Source organism: Gregarina niphandrodes (genome assembly GCF_000223845.1).
Source record: "Gregarina niphandrodes unplaced genomic scaffold scaffold00121, whole genome shotgun sequence".
Classification (NCBI taxonomy): Eukaryota; Apicomplexa; class Conoidasida; order Eugregarinorida; family Gregarinidae; genus Gregarina; species Gregarina niphandrodes.
In genome coordinates this window covers 1-844 of record NW_011645885.1, presented here as the reverse complement: position 1 = coordinate 844, position 844 = coordinate 1, and the positions used below count along the sequence as shown (strand labels likewise).

Below are 844 nucleotides of genomic sequence, written 5' to 3'. Positions count from 1 at the left end.
CAAAGGTTATCGTCCAACTACCGGATGGTAGCAGATTGTCGTTCTTGCCTACCGCCCCGCAGTTGGTGTCCACAACTACTATCCCGGTGAAAGTCAACATAAACGAGGGGCTGTCGACGGGTCAGGCCCGTACCCTACGACAAGTCATCGCTGGAGGTGCGTTCGCTACCGAGACGACGCCGTTTGGCCGAGTAAAAGGGTTCTACCACATCGTTAACACAGGCAATCACTCGCCGGTGCACCTGCCGTTGCGCCGTACATCGCCCCTGGAGCGGGATATTGTGAGGCAGGAGGTGGAGAAGATGCTCGCCCACGGTGTGATCCGGTCGTCAACTTCAGCATGGGCCGCCCCTATAGTACTTGTCAAAAAGAAGGACGATTCTACAAGGTTCTGCGTCGATTACCGCGAGCTCAACAACATCACTGTCAAAGACGTGTTTCCGCTGTCCCGAATTGACGACATGTTAGCCGCACCACATGGCACAAGGTATTTCTCGAGCTTGGACGTTGCGTCGGGCTACTGGCAAGTCGGGGTGGACGCAGCCTCAGTGGAAAAGACAGCCTTCATCTGTACGGAGGGGCTGTTCGAATTCAAGGTAATGCCTTTTGGGCTCTGTAATGCGCCGGCCACTTTCCAACGAATGATGCAGAAGGTGCTGGGAGGCCTAATCTGGAACGCCTGCCTAGCAAATCATTCGAGGAACACAACGACCACCTCACACAAGTCTTGGAGCGCCTCAGAGAGCATGGACTTCTCCTGAAACCCAGCAAGTGTCATTTCGGCCATGCTGCCACCGAATTCTTGGGGTTCATAGTCTCGGAGCAGTGTGTCAAGCCCGAGCCC

General features: G+C 55.2%; 1 protein-coding gene across 1 annotated transcript; it reads left to right on the top strand.

The window, feature by feature from the left end:
• Positions 1-302: 302 nt before the first annotated feature.
• GNI_204740 (putative reverse transcriptase family protein) lies at positions 303-761 on the top strand (the record flags this gene model as incomplete). The annotated part of the gene is made up of 1 exon (XM_011135473.1): positions 303-761. One exon carries the CDS (start codon positions 303-305, stop codon positions 759-761), a length of 459 nt encoding a protein of 152 aa, XP_011133775.1.
• Positions 762-844: the final 83 nt, after the last annotated feature.